The sequence below is a fragment of the Lissotriton helveticus genome, chromosome 1_1 (genome assembly GCF_964261635.1).
Source record: "Lissotriton helveticus chromosome 1_1, aLisHel1.1, whole genome shotgun sequence".
In the NCBI taxonomy this organism is placed as follows: domain Eukaryota; kingdom Metazoa; phylum Chordata; class Amphibia; order Caudata; family Salamandridae; genus Lissotriton; species Lissotriton helveticus.
In genome coordinates this window covers 293,784,798-293,805,327 of record NC_136057.1, presented here as the reverse complement: position 1 = coordinate 293,805,327, position 20,530 = coordinate 293,784,798, and the positions used below count along the sequence as shown (strand labels likewise).

Below are 20,530 nucleotides of genomic sequence, written 5' to 3'. Positions count from 1 at the left end.
AATACATTCAGTAGCAGCAATAAATGATGGTCTAGTCAAATACTTGCTTGTATGAAGAAAAGGAGTTATTATATATAAATACAAAGTGAAATACGGCATACACAAACAATACAAAGGGTTCCCTGAAGTCAGGGCTCTATTGTTCGATAGACCAGTCTGAATCCCACCTCCCTCTCACTAATGATAGTGGCTATTCTCCATTCACGAAAGGCAACATTCAGGTTAAGCCCCACTTTTAGTCAGAGTCTCAGAAGTCCCACTCAGAATCCTTCAAACCCAAAAGTGTTTCAGCCCCTTAAACGCTATGACACAGAACAAGCTCACCCAGGACCCTCCGGCACTGCGATCAGTCTTAGCTGCTCCTACAGGGGTTGCACTACCGGAGTCCCTGGGGGCGTTTCACTCTCTGAGGTCGCAGAGGGCTGAAGCAGCTGCTGACGGTGAGTAGCACTCTGCAAAGGGCAGTGGCTAGGCGTTCACATCGCTGCCTCAGGTGAGATGGTAAGTTCCTCTGATCCTTGTCACAGATGGGTGGGGCAATCACTTAGGTTCCAATCCTCAGTCAGGGCTTGAGCTCCCACAGGTCATCTTGGCTTCGTCCCCCATTTGACGGCGTCGGAACAAGGCAAGAGTTTGTTGTTCTCTGTGGTCCCCTCTGGCGTATAGGGTCACCGACCTTACTTCGCACACAGGATACGCCCCGATGGGCACAGCAGTAATTTTCTCTGCACGGTGCCCCCCTCTGGCATACTGAGTTGCTGACTACACTCCGCATACAGGCTACGGCCCGATCAGCACTGCATACACTGTTGCCAACTTAACTCTGCATATGGATGATGACCCGATTGGTGCAGCCTTCTCCTCATACCTTGCTTATCTGGATAGCCAGGATCCCCCACTGAACCTCGCTCCTTCCAGGTCCTCTTCTCTTCCTCACAGGGAACACTGGTCTTGGCAAGCAGGCACTGGTGCTCCAGGGCAGGTTGTATTAGATTTCCCTACATGATGCCTCCAGTCCTGGTGACAGGCTGCTTGACGATTGACAATTTTGGGGGCATCAATCTCTCATTTTTATAGGCCCTTTCCAGACACTAAATGAGATTTAGGGTCTTAGCCTTTTAATGTTTATGTGTGTGTGTGTGAGTGAGGGGGTCTGATTACTGTTGAAGTGCCCACTCCTGTCCTTCCTCCAGAAAGCAGCCTGTCACGGCATGAGTGACTCCAAATCTGATGTCCCCACACAGACATGGACATTGTAGAAAGCTAGGTTTCTGTTGCAGTAACACCCTCGCTTTTTGCCAGACTACTGATGCACTTTGACTTGATATGCCCTGGGTCTCTTCAAATCCGGTTCCCAGGGCCTGCGTTCTTTCCCAATACTGTACCTTGTACCCCCAATTGGCACCTCTCTGGCCACATGTTAGTCCCTTGTAAAAGGTGCCATGGGTAACAAGGGCACTGTTTTCAGGGAAGGCCTGCAGCACTTATTGTGCCACACTTAGATGCCCTGTACATTGCCACATTGCCATTGCAGGCTGCGTGTTTTGATGCAGAACAACGTGAAGAGTCGACATGGCACACACCCCTCTGTGCCCTGCCTACAACCCACTGCCCTGGCGTAGGTCAGCCCCCCCCTCAAGCTGGGTGAACTATACCAGTGGTGAGGGTATGAGGCCTATAACCCTACAGTTTCTAGACCAATTCTTAGACGTTGTAATATATGGTGTTGGGAGTTTGTATTTACGAAGTCCACCGCACCATAATGGCTTTACTGTAAACTGGGAAGTTTGGTATCAAACTTCTCAGCACATTAAACCCACACTGATGCCAGTGTGGAATTTAATAAAAATGCACTCCGTGGGCATCTTAGAGATGCCCCCTGAAAAACGACCAGCCTATGGTGGGTTCCCTGATTGGTACACACCGGCCTGCCACCATGAGACCTGTTTCAGGACTTCTGGGGTAGGAGCTTTCACTCCCTGAGCCCAGAAACCAAGCCTTTCCTGGGCGGAGGTGGTCACACCTCCCCAAACCAGCAAGAGCCATCTGTGGCAGGGGAGCTTCAAAGGCCTTGCTGCCTTTATAACGCGACCCCCAGCCTCTCCTGCTCTGTTTCTGCGGGAAGACAGGCAGGAAAAATTAGCACAGCCCAGAAGGTGTGCCCACCTCTGCCAAACCCACCCCTAAGGTCGGGGAGGCGAGGTGAAGCCCACTTTTCAGTGCTCGTCATCTTACAGATGGCTGGCACTCTCCAATCAGGATTAGGGATTGTGCCCACTCCCCCACGTGGGATGAGCACACCAAGGGTGTAGTCACCCTAAGGTCAGTAGCCCATTGGCTACTTACCTTGAGACCCCTAAAATGCCCCCTAAATACAGTATTTAGGGGGTAGCCATGAACCAAGAAAACAGATTCCCGCAACCTAAGAAGAAGGATGAAAGAAGACGCCCATCAGAGAAGAATACAGAGAAGAAACTGACTTGGCCCCAGCCCTACCGGCCCATCTGAAGTTTCCAGAGACCCTGCCTTGTCCTGCAGTCAGCCACCTCCAGAAGCCCTGGGAGGACAGACTGTCTTCAACAAAGACTGTATCCCCTGTAAACCGCAGCTCTGTTCAAAAGAAATAGGCAAGAAAGACTCCGAGCCTGCTGAGGACAAAGAAACCTGACACCTGGAACCACCAATGCACCCGATGCCTACGGCCCGAGTCAGAGTGGCCCACCAGTCCCAGCGAGGTCCCCCCAGTGCTCCTGAGTCCGAGTCCACCGTGGGTTGACCCCTCCAGGACTCCCCGACGTCACCTGCAGCCTCTGCATGGAGACTTTCTCCCCCCCCCCCACCACGAGTGGCCCAGTAAGGTGAAATCCGACCTCAAAAGACACCCCCGCATCCAGCCGGCCTGCACCCTGAAGAAGAGTACCCGTGGTGCACCTACATCCCGATCCCTCCAACTTACCAGCCCAGCTGTTGATTCCTCCTGGAAGACTTGCTGGACCAAGCCTGCAGTCAAAATCAGCAACTCCCATTGAAAACAGGGCACCCAACCCCAAAATCGCACCCTGCACCCGCCACCCCTCTGCCACTGTGGGTGCACCTTGTGTGCTAAATTGGATCCCCCTTTACCCTGAACCCACAATCTTGTGGCCTTTTCCTGAGCAGCCACCAACCGGAGGCTCCCTACCCCCATTGATAACACTGGGCCTCAGCACTCTGCACTCGTCCGCCCTAGTGCCGCTAAGGGTGTTCTGAGAGTGCAACCTCGACCCTGGGGGAACTCTGGTTCTAACCCCAGAATACCAACTCCCACAAATAAGTACTTACCTGCAAACCGTTAACTTCATTTCCTGCCACAGGATTGCATTGACTCCTTTTATTGAAAATTTCTGTGGAGTTTGTTTGTATGAAACATTAAAAAACTGCATATGTACTAAAAGTGAATTACTTACCTTTTGTATAGGAGATGTCTCAGTGTGATATCTAGGCATTTCACACTGCTTAGCAAAGGTAATCTGAAAAGTAATCTAAAAAGAAACGTACATAGTAATCTGTAAAGTAACTAAAAAGTAATTCCAAGCTGTTGACTTGCCTGTAATTCAACCATTTGAACCTTCATTCAACTGTAAAACACTGCAAAAGATTTTGCAAAGTATTATTTCACTTATCTGCAACAGGCGTGGCTTGGTTCTAGAAATAAAAGAACTAAATAATATTTTTGATACAAACGAATTAGTCTGAGTTCAGTCTTTGAGTGTGTGACATCATTTGCTGCCTGAGTGTATACAACAGATGCCTAACACTACCCTCTGATAAAGCCTTACTGCTCGCCCACCCTACCACAAATAGAGAGTAAGGTGCTATCTACTTTTACCTCTGCCTACCTTTGGGGTTCCACTGAACTCTGTGCACACTATACCTCATTTTGGCATAGTATATACAGAGCCAGCATCCTACAGGAATAACTAATGTTTACCTATGGATGTCTGCCACAGTGGTATGTCCATCAAAGGTTACCCTTATGGCCTCAGCCCTACATTTTATTATTCTCTTAGTAGCCCCATCTCCTTACTGAGATGTGCCCAGCCCCTTCGATGTGACCTCTCCCTGAATCAAAGAGCGTCCTATGAAGTGTGCCCCCCCCCCCCCTCCCCAGCTCTCGGGAATGCAACAATCCACATACTCTGATAACTCTGGTATGTTAGGCGTTAGGATGCATCCCTTCAGTTGTCGGGATGGATTTCCTGTGAATCCAGTGGCTCTCACTTTGAAACTCGAAATATACAGTGTGAACTGTTTGGCTTAAACAAACAAAATGACCTTCAATAGTTATGATTCGGTGACCTGTAAATATTAACCTGCTAGAGCCTATCAAGGCAAAAGCAATTGCCTAGATTCATTTTCTCTGGAAACCTTATATAAAGCTGAACTTTGGTTGGCCCAGGCTACCCTCATGTTCCCTCAAAACCGGATGAATACTGCCCCACTCAAACTAATGAACCATACTAAGCCTGGACTGCGAGGTGTTGGAAAGACCTTTGCCAGAGACGGAACCTTTTCTGGTGGCTCTCTCTGTCCCTCCAAAGCCTTGGAGAATCTTTGGTCTTTTCAGCATTTTTGAACTTCGGAGAATCTTTACTACTCTGGGAAATCGGGAGGAGACAAGCCAATGTATAACTACCAGGAACATCTGAACAAGGCCCAGTTTGCTGGAGATCTTCCTCTGGGTTAATTTAACAGATCAAGCCGACCAGGAGCATCAACTGGCTATGACCTTCAAATTGCAGAAACACTTCCTGGCTCATATCTGTGGTAAGGCTGGATCGTTTACATCCCAACCCATATTTATTCTTCACCTCAGTCATTGAAGATACTCTTTTGGCTATAGCCAGTCACTCGGATTCCAGGGCCATTTAAAACTTCTTTAGCCTATGATTCAGGAACAGTGTTATCATTCAGGAGCAACTTTGAGGTATCCACTGAAAGCACTTAGTTTTACTGGTGGTACAACAGTAGATGACACTCTGGACATCTCTTGTGATGCATCTTCTGCCCTCAGCGACAATTTTGGTCAGTTCTCAGACAGCGCACTTAAAGTTCTAATTACCAGTTGTTGGTCTAGATCGCCTTTAAACTCAATATTGATCCCTGCACTCTCCTGAAGTAGCCACTTTTTTATCCTCTTCATAGAGCCAATTTTTATTCTTCTCTTGCATCTAGACTACAAATAACAGATCTTAAATAAGGCACAATTCTCTCCTTGAATTAAAAAAACAAAACCTATAGATGCCTTAAATTATGTTAATTATCATTCCATTACCATGCTACCAGCAGCATCTGTAATCATTAAATCTTATACGGCCATAGAACATTGCCACTATATAAACTCTAATGTCCTACTAAATGATGGCCAAGGAGGCTTTTGCCAGTGGAACTGAGATGGTGATGACAGCCATACTGGATGATCTTCGAACGATGTGCAGATGGCAGCAGTGTCAGTGCAATGATTTTGTTAGATCTGTTAGGACATTTGACACTGTCGACCATAACATTCTGCCTAATAGATTATTTGCAGTGGGCGTGCAGGAAACCCCAGGGTTCGGCTCTCTTCCCAACATTTGTTGAACCTCTGTCCAACCCTTGTCAGCCTTTAGTACTCATTTGTTTACATATGTGGATAATACTCAACTGAATTTCCGCCTTGAGTCCAGAAATAAAGAAGATCATTCTGTAAGGAATCGTAGGGCTGAAGTAAAGCGGGGAGTGGATAGATATAGGTTAAAACAAGATCTAGACAAAACTGAAGTTCTAGTGGACAGGCAGCAGTCATCGCTTATGAATCGATTCTCTGTGACTTCCCACCTTAGGGAATTGTCCAGTACAAGTTAATTCAGTAAAGCGTTAAGATAGACTCTGACCTGTAGATGACATTGCGGGTCTTCTTAGTCGTATCATCATTCCTTTGTAGCGGATTGGTCACATTTCCAAGTAGTTGACATTAAATAGCACGAAAACAGAGGTTTTGGTACCATTTGGATCCAGGGTAGACTACTGCAATTCATTCTAAACAGGTGAAATCCTTATTAATACACCGTCCCTAATTTCTACAAAACCAAGCAGCCTTTATGATCGTGACTGCACCAAGAAGTAACTTGATTACTCATTCCACTGGCTAGCTGTTCGTTGGTGGGTGGGTCTTTTTCAGAGTTTTATTAATTTTTCATAAAGCAATCTAAGGGAAATTTACCAGGTTTTTAACGATGTCAAGGTACAAAATATACCCCTGTTAGGACACTTGTTCTTCAAATAAACTTCCTTTCGCGAACTCTTGCTTTAAAAGAGCCCATTTAGGAGGAAGATCCTGCTTGAGTTAGTGTCCCCCACCCCCAATATGGAACACGCTCCTATTGGCGATTCATACGATCACAGTCCACGTACCTTTTCATAAAAAGCAAAATACCTATCCTTTCTCTTAATAATTTTCCCTCCCAATTGTGTTCCTAGCACCTAGTGAGCCTTACAAGACTTTTAACATAATTTATACAATTCTAAGCCTAACTTAAACTTTCTAGTTTGGAATAGTTAAGCTCTGCTGTGTCCCACAACCTGAACATTTTGACTATGATCGGCCCATTGGAAGATATAGGTCCTGGTAGAACATTTGTTTCGGTGGAGAATAATTGTGAAGACTTTGGAACCATTTGAGTCCTTACATCATCTTGTTCAAAATGATGTCGCAAGTAGACAACTTCTACCGGATCCAGATGGCCTTGTTGAGCTGAACAGTGAGAACCTTGGCACTTTAGAACTCCCTTCACGGACTAGGGTGGGACTTTTCTTTAGATGGTGGACATGTTTAGCTAAGGGAATTCTGTACAATCTTTTACTGGAAGATCAGCAGCTGGGTCTCTAACCAATTTAGTTATCTCGGGTCATGGACGTTGAAACAAAAGGGCTAAATCTGTCTCTTCAGTTCTGCTTTAATGTATCTTTCAATCTGACTTTCCATTGCATAGCTTTCTTTGAAACATTGAAGTAAAGCTAACAACGCCGAAGCTGTTAGAAAATACTCACTTACCAATAGTATAACATTGCTCCAAGGATTCAATGTCATATGAAAATCTAACACCGACTACATAATCACTATGCAACCATATGTGCTTATATTTCAGCTCTATAATATGCTACTAAATTATGTGTTTTGTTTTATTCAAGTTATCTTCAATTGCCATTTCTTACTTTCCTGTTAATAAAGGATTTTTTCTCGAAATTCCAACATTTAGCGGACAATATGTTTTTGAATGCTAGCAACAGAATTGAATTTTAGAACCACTACCACCTGCTGGAGTAAGCCTTAACTGACTGACTTCTCTATCTCAACCTTGTCTGGTTGCTCAGTGGACTGAATGACTCCGGGAGTCAGTGGTTGACCAGACTCCAATCCAAGCTGGCCCACCCATCCTTTCATCTCCCTTAACATCTGTTTTAAGCACAAAGATGCCCTACGGGCAATGTGCACTTTACAGATGCACTTTGTTACATTTAAAGTGTCAAGTTACTAAATAGACTACCCTGCTCTTCAAATTGGACTTCAGTACTTTTAAAAGCCCATGGATGAAGAACAGTAATTACACTGGATCCTGCACAGTAATCACTTCCCCTGGGCCATAGGAATATGCCTTGGATCAGTGGCTTGTATTCAGAACATGAATGGTGTCTTCTGTGTGCTTTTCAATCAGTCAATTTAGGGACAATAGTGTTAGTCTTTTTCCTCGGCCCCTCTCAAATGTACTTTCTATTTGTTTTTAGGCCACTGATTGGTGGGCATCTAATGTAGGCAATCGCAAATGTTTGTTTGATCGGTGTCCACCCCCAGATTGGACAAGCAACTTCACTCCTGCACTTTAGCAAGAACCTAGAGTTCTGTAGTAGGGGATCTCTGTGTATAGTCATAATCTAGTGAATAGTCCCGCCCATGTGCGCGGACCCCGGAGCAATCAAAAATAATCTCTTAAGCTGTCAAAACATGCAGACCTGCATAGACACTTAAGAGAGAATTTAAAGACAGATAATGCAGCCTATATCCACAGGCTACACTGTCCAATACTTCAACTGGAAATTCCACCAAAAACCACAACAGCACAGCCTGTCCAGGGTTTTCCACAGAGAAAAACCTTGCTTTTAACAGCAAAACCCTCTGGAATGATAGAGAGGAAGGAGTGGACAGACAAGCCCCATAGGCTGCCATTATGTGGCTCAAAACAGGATACTGTGCCTTTAAGAGAACCTTCCAGAAGCCTCACAGTATCCCAGAATGCAGTGCAGGTCCCTTTCACCTTCAGTTCTTTTTTCCGGCTCCTGCTAGCAGGACCCTGGAGCATTAGCTCTTCTTTTCTGAGCTTTTTCTATGCTATTTTTGTGATATTTTTGGATTTTTGTAGCTTCACTCGACGTCTTTGGCCTTTATCTGCATTCTGCTGTGGTTTTTTGGCAGAATTTCTGCAGTCTTCTTGTCTTTAGACTATTTGTAGTCTGACATGCGCTTTGTCTGCAGCTGAGCTGAAGGCCGAAGCTGAAGCTCACAGGGTTTGTACTCTGTGCTTGCCTGTGTCTTTGGACACCTGTCTTCTCTGTACCTTCTTTTCTAGGGGGCTTCTGCTTCCAGGTTTCAAACAGAGGAGTTTGAAGGCATCTTCAGCCTCTGGGTGAGGTGAGGGTAGGTCCTCTACCGAGTCCCATGCTGTAATCTCTGGGGTTATCCCCAGTAAGGGCACGTCTGAGCTATGACGCGGTTCCAGTCGGCGTTGGGGCCGTCGTGGAGTGCCTGGACGTCATGTAGTGCCTCGACGTCGACGTCATGTAGTGCCTCGACGTCATGGAGTGCCTCGACGTCGACGTCATGGAGTGCGTCGACGTCATGGAGTGCCCCGACGACGACGTCATGGAGTGCCCCGACGTCGACGTCATGGAGTGCTTCGACGTCGACGTCATGGAGTGCTTCGACGTCGACGTCATGGAGTGCCTCGACGTCGACGTCATGGAGTGCCTCGACGTCGACGTCATGGAGTGCCTCGACGTCGACGTCATGGAGTGCCTCGACGTCGACGTCATGGAGTGCCTCGACGTCATGGAGTGCTTCGACGTCATGGAGTGCTTCGACGTCGACGTCATGGAGTGCTTCGACGTCGACGTCATGGAGTGCTTCGACGTCGACGTCATGGAGTGCTTCGACGTCGACGTCATGGAGTGCTTCGACGTCATGGAGTGCTTAGACGTCGACGTCATGGAGTGCTTCCACGTCGGCGTCATGGAGTGCTTCGACGTCATGAGGTACCTCGACGTCATGAGGTACCTCGACGTCATGGAGTGCTTCGACGTCGACGTCATGGAGTGCTTCGACGTCATGGAGTGCTTCGACGTCATGAGGTGCCTCGACGTCATGGAGTGCTTCGACGTCATGGAGTGACTCGACGTCATGAGGTGCCTCGACGTCATGGAGTGTCTCGACGTCGACGTCATGGAGTGTCTCGACGTCGACGTCATGGAGTGTCTCGACGTCGACGTCATGGAGTGTGTCGACGTCATGGAGTGTGGAGTGTGTCGACGTCATGGAGTGTGTCGACGTCATGGAGTGTGTCGACGTCATGGAGTGTGTCGACGTCATGGAGTGTGTCGACGTCATGGAGTGTGTCGACGTCATGGAGTGTGTCGACGTCATGGAGTGTGTCGACGTCATGGAGTGTGTCGACGTCATGGAGTGTGTCGACGTCATGGAGTGTCTCGACGTCATGTCTCGACGTCGACGTCATGGAGTGTCTCGACGTCATGGAGTGTCTCGACGTCGACGTCATGGAGTGTCTCGACGTCGACGTCATGGAGTGTCTCGACGTCGACGTCATGGAGTGTCTCGACGTCATGGAGTGTCTCGACGTCGACGTCATGGAGTGTCTCGACGTCGACGTCATGGAGTGTCTCGACGTCGACGTCATGGAGTGTCTCGACGTCGATGTCATGGAGTGTCTCGACGTCATGGAGTGTCTCGACGTCGACGTCATGGAGTGTGTCGACGTCATGGAGTGTCTCGACGTCGACGTCATGGAGTGTCTCGACGTCATGGAGTGTCTCGACGTCATGGAGTGTCTCGACGTCATGGAGTGTCTCGACGTCATGGAGTGTCTCGACGTCATGGAGTGTCTCGACGTCATGGAGTGTCTCGACGTCATGGAGTGTCTCGACGTCATGGAGTGTCTCGACGTCGACGTCATGGAGTGTCTCGACGTCGACGTCATGGAGTGTCTCGACGTCGACGTCATGGAGTGTCTCGACGTCGACGTCATGGAGTGTCTCGACGTCGACGTCATGGAGTGTCTCGACGTCGACGTCATGGAGTGTCTCGACGTCATGGGATGTCTCGAGGTCGACGTCATGGAGTGTCTCGACGTCGACGTCATGGGGTGTCTCGACGTCGACGTCATGGGGTGTCTCTATGTCATGGAGTATCTTGACGTCATGGGGCTCCCCGACGTCATGGAGCAGTGTTGCTCGACGTCATGGAACGGTGATGCTCGACGTCATGGAGCGGTGATGCTCGACGTCATGGAGCAGGGATGCTCGATGTCATGGGACAGTGAGGCTAGACGTCATGGAGCGGTGAGGCTCGACGTCATGGAGCAGTGATGCTCCTTTTGGGGCATTGGTCTCTTGGGCTCTGCCCTCTTCCGTTGGGTCCGGCCGTCACCGTTAGGGATGGCTCGGCGTCTCCGTGTTTGACACCTAGTGACATTTTGAAGTCTGAGTGTTGGTTGTCGTAGAGACAGTCACTATCTTAGTGATGGTGACGTCGTAGTGAGGTCGGCGTCATGGGTTACAGCCGCAGAGTACTGCCGGCTCTTGACGCCTGGGTCTGGTTCCAGGCCTCGCTCCTTGGTGAGCCTCCCGTCGTAGAGGGGACTTTGTGTTCCCGGCACCTTCCACTCACGACGCAGAGCAGTTGATCAGCGTCGAGGAACCCTTCTGATGGGGAGTTGGTGGTTACTCACCACGTGTACGCGGTGGACGTTTGTCCTTTTGCTTAGTTTTGAGTGCTTGCACGTCTGCTAGGTCGCCTCCTGCTCATCCACTACTGGTGAGACCACCGGGGATGTTTCAGAATCCTCTCGGTTCCTTCTTCCGTCCACCACCCCAGGGGCCTTTTGCCCCTCAGTCTGCGAACCTCCGTGTCTTGATGCCAGGGATGCGTCTGCCATGAGTACGGGGAGTCCCTCTCCGACTCTTTACTGGTTGGCGGGACTTACCTTTCGTCCACTACCGCTTGGCAGGAGGTTCTGGCTCCGACCGTGCTCCTGACTTGGTCGCAGGGGTGGCGGCATGTGGACCTCGCGCTGTGGCCTGCTGTTGTTGGACCGTTGTTGTGAGATCCCTCTGTGGGGGGGGGTTTCTTAACCGATTTGTGGTTCCTCTGCCGAGAGACAGGAGGGAAGCCTTACAAGAGGTGGTCTAATGGCCTGATAGTTTTGGTTCTAGGCATCGGTGTCGGAGTGAAGTTTTTCTCTCCTGCCGACCCCCAGGTATTGTGGGTTTGTCCTACGTTGCCGTACTTTTCTTCGCCTGACGTCCCTGCAGCCTGCGGCTCAGCAGTGTGCTTCTACTCTCCCGTTCTTTGGGCAGCCCTTGGGTTGCCATCAGAGTAGTGAGTGGCCCGCATGAAGTCTGAATCGGAGACTTTTGGACGGCTGTAGGTTTGGGGCGCGGAGAACGGCCTGAGGCCTTCTGCCCTTTCTAGCGGCGTTTTCCTCCCAGGTTTTGCCGGTGGTCCCGGGCCGCCATTTAATGCTTTACAAGTATGTTGTGCGCATATGCGGGAGAGCTTGTGGCTCCTCGGCGAACAAAGGCCGGCTGGGTCTGAGTCAGTCTTCGGTTCATCGGCCCTCCTCCAGCACTTCCTCCGGTCGGCTCGCGGTTTCAGCGGTGCGAGCTTTAAGCAGAGGCCGTTGTCCTGTTTAGGACAAGGGCGGTAGAGGGCGTACCTCTGTCCCAAAGGGGGAGAGGTCTGTACTCCCGGTTCTTCTGGTTCACGAGAAGGACCGGTATGAGTTCAGGCCCATTCTGGATTTGCGACAAGCAAACAAGTGGATTCGCAGTAGAGGAGTTTCGCATGCTGTCGTTGCATCAGGTTTATACTCAGCTGCAACAGGGAGATTGGCTTGGTGCCATAGATCTACGGGATGCATACTCCCATGTGCTCATTGCACACAGGAAGTTCCTGCGATTCCAAGTCGGCGCCCATCATTATCAGTACTCAGTACTGCCAGTCGGGCTGAGGTCTGCGCCCAGACTATTCTCGAAGTGCATGGCAGTGGTAGCTGCACGCCTGTGGAAAAACGAGGTGGCTTCTCTAACCGTGCCTGGACGATTGGTTGGTCAGGGCCTCCTCCTTCTCGGAAGCTCAGGCGCACTTCAAGAGGACGTGCGTTCTCTGGAGCGAGCTGGGGTTGCACATCAACATGTCCAAGTCTGTCCCCATTCCGGTCCAGTGCATACAGTACTTGGGAGCCTCCGTCAATACGCTGTCAGCAAGCATGTCTTCTTCGGAGGAGAGTCGATTATCTCCCCTTGGGAAGGCTCAGGCTCTTGTGACCGCCCCATCTGCGGCAGTGGAGACGGTGTCTTCTCTACTGGGATCGGTGGCCTCTTGTATATTCCTCACGCCACACGCACGGCTGCTCATGAGACCTTTGCAGGAGTGCTTGGAGGATCGGTGGGATTAGAGGAAAGGATCCTTGGGCGACAAGATACGACTGTCTCTGCGTGCTCTTCAGTCTCTGAAGTGGTGGTGTTCAGCTGAGAATCTCCTAAGAGGGGTTCCCTTTCACAAGGACATTTCCGCACTGACTGTCGTGACGGGTGCGTCTCTCCACGGCTGGGGGGGGGGGAGGGGGGGGGCGCTTTCCGGAGACTTGCAGATTCAAGGAACGTGGTCCCCGAGGGAGTCCACGTATCACATAATTTTCTGGGAACTCAGAGCTGTTCCCTTGGCATTGAAGGCGTTTCTTCTGTCCCTCCAGACCAACTCTCTGCTTGTACAACGGACAATTTGACCACAATGTATTACCTCAACAAGCAGGGGGGTTCGAGATCGCGCACTCTGTCGCAGGAGGCGCGGGCGATCTGGCGACTGACTCTAACGGCTACCCATCTGCCAGGTGTGCAGAATGTTCAGGCAGACGTGCTGAGCAGACTGATTCAGGAAAGCCACGAATGGGTCATAAACGACGAAGTACTAGGAGAAGTCTTCGGCGAATGCCGAGACTTCGCCCCCAGGTACTGCCTGTGGGGAAGCTGCGGAATGCGTTCTGGATTAACTGGTCGAACAGCTTTCTGTGCGCCTTTCCACCCTTTCCCTTGATTCCGGCGGTGTTCATCAAGCTGTCCCAGTCCAGGGCGCGGATGATCCTAATTGCCCCGGAATGGCCCAGACAGTGGTGGTTCACGGACCTGCTTCACCGGTCTCTCCGTCCTCTCCTACGGAGGCCTTGCAGGCCGGACCTTCTCGCAAAGGTCAGGGGGCAGACATTGCACCCCAACCTCTCGTCTTTGAGTTTGGCTGCATGGCTCTTGAGATAGTGTGATATGGCCATTTGCATCTACCAGAAGTTTGTATGGATATACTGAAGGAGGCTAAGCATCCTTCCTCTAGGACTTCTTCTGCTTACTAGTGGAAGAAGTTTTTGCTTCTGGTGCAAGTCCAAGGACCATGACCTGTCGACGTGTAAGGAAGATGTCTTCCTTCTGTATCTTCTACGCCTGGCGCAGTCGGGCCTTATGTCTAATCCATTACGGTTCATTTTGCTGCGCTGACTGCCTACAGGAAATGCCCTTCAGACTTCCTTCTTCCAGATCCATGTGATCAAAGATTTTTTTGGAAGGCTGGAAGAAAGCATTCCCTCCTGTCTGGCTTCCTTCGCCTTCATGGGAATTGAATGTGGTGCTGTCCAGATTGATGTAGGAGCCTTTTGAACCTATTCATAGGGCTTCGTTGCAGCATCTGTCCTGGAAGGCGGCGTTCCTCGTGGCCATCACATCGTCCCGCAGGGGGAGTGATATTCAGGCGTTGTGTTGCCAAGGACCTTATACTGTATTTCATACTGCTGAGGTTGTTACGCATACTCACCCTTAATGTCTTCGTAAGGTTATTTCTGGTTTTCATGTCAACCGGACAATAGCTTTGCCTACGTTCGTTCAGAATCCGGCATCTCCAGCGGGAAGGTCCCTACATTCCCTGGATGTTAGGAGGGTGTTGGAATTTTATCTGGCTAAAACCAGAGATATTCGTGGTTCAGATCTATTGTTTGTCAATTATGGATCAGTCTGGACCGGTCTTGCTACCTCAAAACAGTCCATCTCTAGGTGGATTGTGTCCTGTACACTATTGTGTTACCTACAGACTAATACGACCTTAGGAGGTAAACCTAAGGCTCATTCCACCAGGGGCAAAGCTGCCACGACTGCTTTGCTGCTTAATGTTCCGATTGCAGAAATCTGCAAGGCCGCCACTTGGAAGACGGTCCATACCTTGGCTAAGCATTACTGTCTGGACACTGATACCAGGGCAGATGCTCAGGTTGGGCAGGCTTCGCTGCGAAATTTGTTCGCACAATAGTGGTGTTATTTCTCGTTTCTCCACCGCCGCTTTGGTGTGGGGATGGGCTTGCCATTCTATTCACTAGATTATGACTATACACAGAGATCCCCTACTACAGAAGGAGTAGTTTCTGTCCTGTAACTCCAGTTCTGTAGTAGGGGTATCTCTGTTATAGTCATAAGCGCCCGCCCTCCTCCCCGGTGGAGAGAGATATTCATGTAAGGAATGCTACAGGTCTGGCGTGTTGCGCCTTCAAAAAGAACTGAAGGTGAAAGGGACCTGCACTGCATTCTGGGATACTGTGAGGCTTCTGGAAGGTTCTCTTAAAGGCACAGTATCCTGTTTTGAGCCACATAATGGCAGCCTATGGGGCTTGTCTGTCCACTCCTTCCTCTCTATCATTCCAGAGGGTTTTGCTGTTAAAAGCAAGGTTTTTCTCTGTGGAAAACCCTGGACAGGCTGTGCTGTTGTGGTTTTTGGTGGAATTTCCAGTTGAAGTATTGGACAGTGTAGCCTGTGGATATAGGCTGCATTATCTGTCTTTAAATTCTCTCTTAAGTGTCTATGCAGGTCTGCATGTTTTGACAGCTTAAGAGATTATTTTTGATTGCTCCGGGGTCCGCGCACATGGGCGGGACTATTCACTAGATTATGACTATAACAGAGATACCCCTACTACAGAACTGGAGTTACAGGACAGAAACTACTCCATCCTCTTCATGCAGTACCTCCAGATGATCGCTCCAAGCACCAATGTGCGCTCATTCTCCTCATGTCGGCATTCCTCCCAAAACTCCACCTCCCCATCTCTCAATTAGCCCATGTACATGAATAGTGCGCCATTGTTTTGTAGCTCCAAATGTACTTTCTTTTTCATTAAAGTACTATGCCTTGTGATTGTGTGGCAGTTACTGAGTATATATTCCTGTGTCTCCTAGGCCTTCGCCAAAGTCTTCAACACAACCCCTGATGACCTGGATCTGCATGTGATCTATGACGTGTCTCACAATATCGCAAAGGTGGAGCAGCACGTGGTGGACGGGAAGGAGACCACTCTTCTTGTGCATAGGAAGGGTTCCACACGCGCCTTCCCCCCACATCATCCTCTCATTGCTGTGGATTATCAGGTATGGCTAAACAGTGCATATGCATTCGTATAAGGTCGATTAGATGAAGGGCTGTGAATATTTTAAAACCTGTATTTGGGGAAATGAGATTATATTGGTTTCATGTAGTTGTCCTATTTTTACTAAAAACACATGACCTGCAGAATTACATTGCATGTCCTGCTCATATGTTGTACATAAGGGGGACATCATAGAGCAGGAAAGGCATGGCAGTGGCTGCACCCTCCCATGGAACACTGGGAGATGCTGGAAAATGGAGCTGGCAGAGTGCAGGGGTGAGGAGGGTGCAAGAGTGGTGCAGTTGGTATGTTCTGCTGCAGCCAGTTAAGCTCAAATTGTTGGTGAGAGATAGGGATGGCTGACTCTGGGTTTGGGGGGAGGGGGGGGCGAATCAGTATAGCAGATCTTAAATATCTGCTTCAAAGCTCTTTCCCAGCGCCATACCAGGAATTCAGATCCTTAACCTTGACCATTCCAAGATGGCCCCTTCAGGGTCTTGAACATTATTTATCCATACCCAAGATGGCAGCCATATTTCACGGAACACTTTTTCTAATCCTTTTTCCTGTGACTCTGTTGAAAAGACAATTCTCTTGGTTGTCTTGTGGACTTTTAAGTCTGGTATGGTTAACTTCCGGATTATTCTGGATCATCTTAACCTGGTCTGGAGATTTTTTCCCCCTGCCTTTGTGGGTTTTTCCCCTCCTTTTTAGAGACTCCTTTCTACAGATGCCCGCATAAATGTAATTAGTGGGAGGAGCTTGGAGCAATGGCTACTGTTGCTCCCTTGTGCTTTTGCCCCATATGCTAGTGAAATCCTCAGTAATGTCAGGCATAAATAGCCGGGCACACTGGCACTCCCATCTATTCGGCACAGCCCATTTTCTGCCACCTAGGAGCTGGCAGTGATATGTGGTAATTGAGACCTCGCAGTGTATGATAATTTTTTGGGCAAAGAAGTGTGATTATTGTAAAGTGCAGTTCTGTAGATCTACTGGAAGGTGGGCAGTTATGAGCGTCCTTACTGTGAACTGTAAGTGATGTTTGCTAACTGAGACGTGCCAGCGATATGTAACTACAGGAAGGGGTAGAAGGTCAAGCGTAGAGGTTAGGCAGGCCTCGCTCGACTGAGGAATATTGGGGACAGGGGAGAGGAGAGTGAGCTCAAGCACAGTAGGGATGGTGGTTACAAGAGGGGGCATTAAGGTGAATGTTGAGGCCAGAATCCTATTACATCTTTGATTCTTTTGTTATATGAGAAGGGATTTGCAAGACTAGGAGACCCAACGATTTTACGTGCCTGCTTCTTTATAAAAAGTAGAAATTTGAAGCAGTTAATGAGAGACTTGGTATTTAATAATTTGACTTTGTGGTCTTTTGGCCAGGACTTTGTTATGTTGTTAAGGTACAACAATTTGACAACCATCCAAGTAGTTCTGTTTTCTTTAGTATTCGTGACACATAGATTTAGTGGCGTGATTTAATTTCCGTCCTGAACCAGCCCACTTTTGGATAATAGTCATAAATGCAAATATCAAGATCGCTGCTCCCATCACACTTCAGTTTTTCCACTCTTGGCTCACCAATCAAAGACCAGGTGTCATGTTTGTCCATTTATAGAGCCTGTCTTATCACAGACATTGAATGTGGGTCCTGTTTAACATTCTATGAATCTGCATGCCTAAAGTTTGTTTTTAGTACCTGTCTTTGCATTTACCTTTTTGATCATCAAATTCACGCCCCATAAAACTGATTAAAAACGAATGGCTGGCATAGCATATTCGTTGCTATTTTCTCTGACTTTTTCCCCACAGAGATCTCAATTAAACCTGCTTTCCTTGTGCTTCTACAGCTCACTGGACAGCCGGTCTTGATCGGTGGCACTATGGGCACGTGCAGCTACGTACTGACTGGGACTGAGAAAGGCATGACGGAGACCTTCGGAACCACCTGCCATGGGGCTGTAAGTACATTCAATGCTAAGTCATGCCGAGCTACAGCCATGGACAAGGGGTGAATGAGATACCTGCACCATAAGATCATGTCATTATTCTTAGAAGGTGGGGCCTATGCAAGACACAGTTAGATGAAAATTTGATTTTAATGGCGATTACAGATGGTTCGTTGAGTGCGGGTGAAGTCCTGGCTCTGTCATGTATCAGTGGAAGAGATGGTTGGTTGCTGGTAGGTTACATTTAGGTGTTTAGTTTCCTTATTACAGAAGTGACCCAAATAATCAAACTGAGGCATTGTAACAGGTCATGTCCCGCCTCACGGTTTGTGGATTTTCTGTTCCTGCTCTGATGCAAGTGATCTGTGCACTGGTGCTAGCTCACTCTCCTCTCCACTCTTCCACTTTCTATTTGTGCTCTGCCTGGAAGGAGACCGCTTGACTCACAGACCAAGGAGTTGGTGTTTACTTCTAAGACCGCATTTGACAAGAACCTTGCTCTTAGCTGCAGGAAACCACCTGTACATCTTTTTATAGCAAGTGAAGTCGAAGAAATAGCAGTGTCTAGTTTCTAAGGGTTGGTATGTCCCCATCTTTAACATTTCATCTGGTCTTTTAGGGTCGCGCATTGTCCCGAGCCAAGTCCCGGCGTAACCTAGACTTCCAGGATGTGCTGGACAAGCTTGCAGACATGGGGATTGCTATCCGTGTGGCTTCCCCGAAGCTGGTGATGGAGGAGGTAAGTGGGGGCTACTCTCAGATGTAGTCTAGATGTCAGAAGGTGATAAGGCGAATGAGTCCTAGATGTGCAATGGGAGGAAGCTGGATGGTTTCAGCTTGGTGCTGCATGCAAGGAGGCTAATAGATAGCACCTTATGTGCAGAGAATCCAGCTGAGCAGTACCAGCGAGAATTGGGGGTGTGGGATCATCACAGATGATTTACATGTGCATGAGGGAGCGCATGAGAGTTGGTGAGCGAGTTAGGTGACTCTGACGTACAATACATTGTTTACTCATCAGGCTGGCATCTAAAGTATGGAGTTGTATGCTTTGCCAAGATAAAGACTTTGGCGGGGGTGGTCGTCTACAAGAGTGTGTGCAGGTCTAGACTCCCCACTCTTGTGAGAGCCTTCAGGGCCTCTCTTCGGTGTCTTGAAGACCTCAGACACTCACCCATATGGTTTCAATTACTAGACCCTATGGTCTGCTGCACTCTCCCTTGGCAAACACTCCATCTTTGAGCTCTTGAAGTATGGCATGCACATTTACTGTTTTGGGATATGCACACCCCTCGTACTCTCTTTGAGAATACTTTACCTGACCTAATAAGATCAGACCTTGAATATTTGTTTCAGTGTTGGCAGAGGAATAGCGCTTCATGTACCTTATTTCTTACAGGCACCCGAATCGTACAAGAATGTAACCGATGTCGTTGACACATGCCACGATGCTGGAATCAGCAAGAAAGCCATCAAACTCCGCCCCATTGCGGTCATCAAGGGCTAGAACTGTCCTACCCATTGCAGTGGATCTACAACCAATAGCAACATCAGTTTTCTCCTTACCCCGCTTTTTATTCCAACTCCTTTCCTTTCTCACTTTCCCACAATAATTTCTGCCGCAGCTCTATTTTTCTGCTACCCTCCTCCAGCCTCTGTCAATCTCCAACTACATGAAGGGTCTTTAGGGCTTATCAATCAGAAATATCTGTATTTTTCAAACGTTATATACACATTGTACTTTGTTTTTCATTTTTTAGTTGCTCTGGGAACAGCTAAATTTTTTATCTTGCCCCCGATGGTGGGAACATAATCCTTTTGTTTGGTTAGATGGTGTGCAGAAACAGTGACTTTTCTTTCTTTACTTGCATCCCTGGGAGAGCTGCAGAGAATGACCTGCCCCAGGCGCACTGATTCCTTGAGTTGATTGAGAGGTTCTACAATGAATTGTTGACCATGGTTTTAGAAATGCAAATAAAGACTTCAAGCAAATGGTCCACTGGTGCCCAATGCCTTTTCTAGCACCAGAGGATTTGTGTGGGGAAAGTCTCACAGAGATGGCAGAGGAGCAATAGGAAATAAAATGGGCTTTGGTTCCAAGTTTTCACAGGTCATGACTCTGGTCTGTAATATTTTTGTCTGAGTCGAGTAATTGTGTAAGAAACTATGCTAGAATACTTTATCTAAGTAATAAATGAAATATCACAAAAGAAGAAATCGGACAACAATACCCAAGAGGCATGGGTGCATGAAAGAGCATGGACTGGAGACAAATAACTATCCAATTTGCAAATTAGAAAAAAATACCTTGTCGGGTTAAAATATGTTTTTGTTTTTTTAGCAACATGGAGGGCAGTTTGTGATAGTGAATTATCAGTGCACTACTGAACTGTGTGCCATCCCCTTTCTTGTTTGGGAGGTAGAAACGCAGTAGCTACAACATTGTTCTCTCATGGGTCTTGTGAAGATGTGGATTATTAGTTGGGGTCGTTGTGAGAACTAACCAAGAAGTAATGTCACTATTTTGTATCCGATCCAGTTAGGTTCGTTTAATTTAAACCTTAGCTCAGTCCTGGGTAGCTGTGGCTTGGAGCAGCCAGGCTAAACTCTAAGGAAGCCAGTGTTAAACGTTGATCAGTTTCCCAAACAGTCAATAAGTAGAACACACAACACAAAAATCCCACTCCAATTAATAAAAAGAATATACATTTTAATAAACAAACACTAAAATGATATAAATCGGATCAGGAGATCTACAGATGATTTTTAAGAGTTTTAGAGATTTCTAGCAGCAAAAAGTGCAAAGCACTAACTGTG

General features: G+C 48.1%; 1 protein-coding gene across 1 annotated transcript in view; it reads left to right on the top strand.

Annotated features, from left to right (window-relative positions):
- The window catches only part of LOC144798387 (RNA-splicing ligase RtcB homolog), a 93,954-nt gene extending 74,132 nt beyond the window's left edge, over positions 1 to 19,822 (top strand). The window contains exons 9-12 of the mRNA XM_078669269.1: positions 15,574 to 15,762; positions 17,615 to 17,725; positions 18,333 to 18,452; positions 19,113 to 19,822. Coding sequence (XP_078525395.1) covers positions 15,574 to 15,762; positions 17,615 to 17,725; positions 18,333 to 18,452; positions 19,113 to 19,220 — 528 coding nt within the window. The 3' untranslated portion in view covers positions 19,221 to 19,822. The remainder of the gene's footprint in view (positions 1 to 15,573; positions 15,763 to 17,614; positions 17,726 to 18,332; positions 18,453 to 19,112) is intronic.
- Positions 19,823 to 20,530: the final 708 nt, after the last annotated feature.